The sequence below is a fragment of the Cyprinodon variegatus genome, unplaced genomic scaffold (assembly GCF_000732505.1).
Source record: "Cyprinodon variegatus isolate N-32 unplaced genomic scaffold, C_variegatus-1.0 Scaffold1000, whole genome shotgun sequence".
Lineage (NCBI taxonomy): Eukaryota > Metazoa > Chordata > Actinopteri > Cyprinodontiformes > Cyprinodontidae > Cyprinodon > Cyprinodon variegatus.
Window position 1 is genome coordinate 247,577 of NW_015151453.1, and position 2,325 is coordinate 249,901.

At 40.0% G+C, this 2,325-nt stretch overlaps 1 protein-coding gene across 1 annotated transcript in view; it reads left to right on the forward strand.

Moving 5' to 3' along the window:
- The window catches only part of LOC107100680 (zonadhesin-like), a 50,719-nt gene that overhangs the window by 43,305 nt on the left and 5,089 nt on the right, over positions 1 to 2,325 (forward strand). Inside the window, exons 53-56 of the mRNA XM_015399255.1 lie at positions 904 to 1,048; positions 1,124 to 1,371; positions 1,457 to 1,586; positions 1,676 to 1,874. Of these exons, the coding sequence (XP_015254741.1) occupies positions 904 to 1,048; positions 1,124 to 1,371; positions 1,457 to 1,586; positions 1,676 to 1,874 (722 nt within the window). The remainder of the gene's footprint in view (positions 1 to 903; positions 1,049 to 1,123; positions 1,372 to 1,456; positions 1,587 to 1,675; positions 1,875 to 2,325) is intronic.

The window sequence follows — 2,325 nt, forward strand, 5'->3', positions numbered from 1 at the left end:
CTTTTGAAATTCAAATACAGATTTGAATCTAAAAATAATAAAAGAAAATTAAGTTTGTGTTTGGCTCCCAAGGACAATATTTTGCATTAATATGGAGCTAACTTGGAGCCAAAAGTCTGTATTAAAAAACAGTTTGTTTTTTTACTGAAAAAAAAAATACTTTTGAAACTAAATTAAGATTTTAATCTAAAAAAAAAATAAAATAAAAATAAATAAGTTTGTGTTTGGCTCCAAAGAAAAATATGTAGCAATAATATGGAGCTAACTTGGAGCCATTAAGCCTGTTTTAAAAACATACAAAATTCATACTGATTTGAATCTAAAAAAATTAAAGATAAAAAAATGTTTTTGACCTGTAAAACTTTTATTTTTTTTATATTTCTTTCGTTTTAACATGAATGCCCCTGAGCATGGGGTGTGGATAAAGAAAAAGAAAACAGGAATATTTTTAAAACATTTCTACAAACAGCAGTTAAATAAAGATGCTTGGAATTAGAGAATTAATTTAAACTTTGATTTGTCTTAAATTCTGAAATAAAAGAACCAAAGAAATGTAAATATTTTACCAAATAACTGATTCATTTGTGGTCTGGATTCTAAAAATGGCGGCACTTTCTTGTCATTTAAAGTTTCACGCATTATTTTCCCCTTTAATAGTTATAGTTTTGCTTTTAGTTATTAACATTTTAAATAGTTTAACAAACATCCTGAGACTTTTACTAAAGAACAGACTCAACCATTTCTTTGTTGCTAAAAAGAACAGAAGAGATTATCTTAAGAGCTTAAACTGCTTTGTTTGAATATTAATGTATCGTTGAGAAAGTAAGAGATAAAAGATTGATCGTTCTGTGGAGCCTGGATGTGCGAGACGTTGTGATTAAATCCGTGTTTCCTGGTGTGCAGGTGGAAGACACGTGGCTGACGGATAATTGTGAGAAGACCTGCACATGTAACAGCGGTGGAAACATCATCTGCAAGGACCACAGCTGCAACTCCAACTCAGTGTGTTCCCTGGACAAGTACGGAGACCGCTACTGCCAACCTGCCAGTGAGTCCCACGACACCCGAACGCATCGCACAGATCAAAGCCCTGTCTAACCGCCAACCTTTGCACGCTTCCCAGAGTTCGACAGGTGCACCATCTCCGGAGACCCTCACCACAGAACGTTCGACGGCTTCGCCCATCACTTCCAGGGTCCGTACACCTACGTCCTGACGCAGGGCCACAATCTGCAGGGCTCCCAGACCCCCCTGTTGGTGAGGGGGAAGAACCTCAGGCGAGGCAACAACAAGAAAGTGTCATTCCTGGACGAGATGTATGTGGACGTCTACGGCGTCAACGTTCGTTTCCAGCAGAAGAAAGTAGTCCTGGTCAGTGTTGGAACTAACTGCAGCAATATTTGGGGTGTTTTAATCTACAGAAAACAGATTATCTTTGAATTGAATTCCCCTTCAGGTGAACGGGGAGCGCCTCACGCCTCCTCTTAGTCCGGTCGGCGGTTTAACCATCACCATGAACTCCAAGCAGGTCCAGCTCTCCACAGACTTTGGCCTTACCGTCCGCTTCGACGGCAAAAACCGCGGAGGTAAAGTATCTCCAAACCAAGGCCTCCTTCCAGCTGGTTTCTAAACGTCTTCTGCTTCACGGCTTCCGTTTTCCTCTTGGTTCCTCCAGATATTATACTCCCCAGCACCTATAGGAACTCTGTCAGGGGACTGTGCGGGAACTACGACGGCATCTCCAAGAACGAGTACATGAAGCCCGATGGGACAGTGGTGAAGAACCTGAACGACTTCGGAGAGAGCTGGAAAACCGACGACCGTCCGGCTGGACTGAGGACCTCTGATGTTCACGCTACTGTTCATGTCCACAGGTACGACGGAAGCTAGCCTACGTCAGTGATTGGTTTTGTTTTTCTTTTCTCATCTAAACAAGTCCCACACATTAAAGACGTACAATATTTAAATGTCAAATCATTCTGGCTCAAACATCTATATAAATGTTCTCTTTATCAGACCATATTGTCCCAAAATTGGGAAAATGTATATTTTTTAAAAATCCTGTCTTAAAATCTGTGTGCCCGACTTTACAGGAGTGAATAAAGTGAATGTGATTGGTCGATTATCAAGGGGGCGGGATTGTTGTGGCGGAAGGTTCGCAAGAAGAAAACGGAGTTTGGTCCGATGATGACCGGCTAGTTATGGGGATTTACATGCTTTTTTAAAATATTTATATATTTTTTTTATATTAAGATGATTTTAGCCCCCATAGAAATGAATGGAGAATCTCCAGCCTTTTTTTCACCTTCAACCACTTTAATGAAT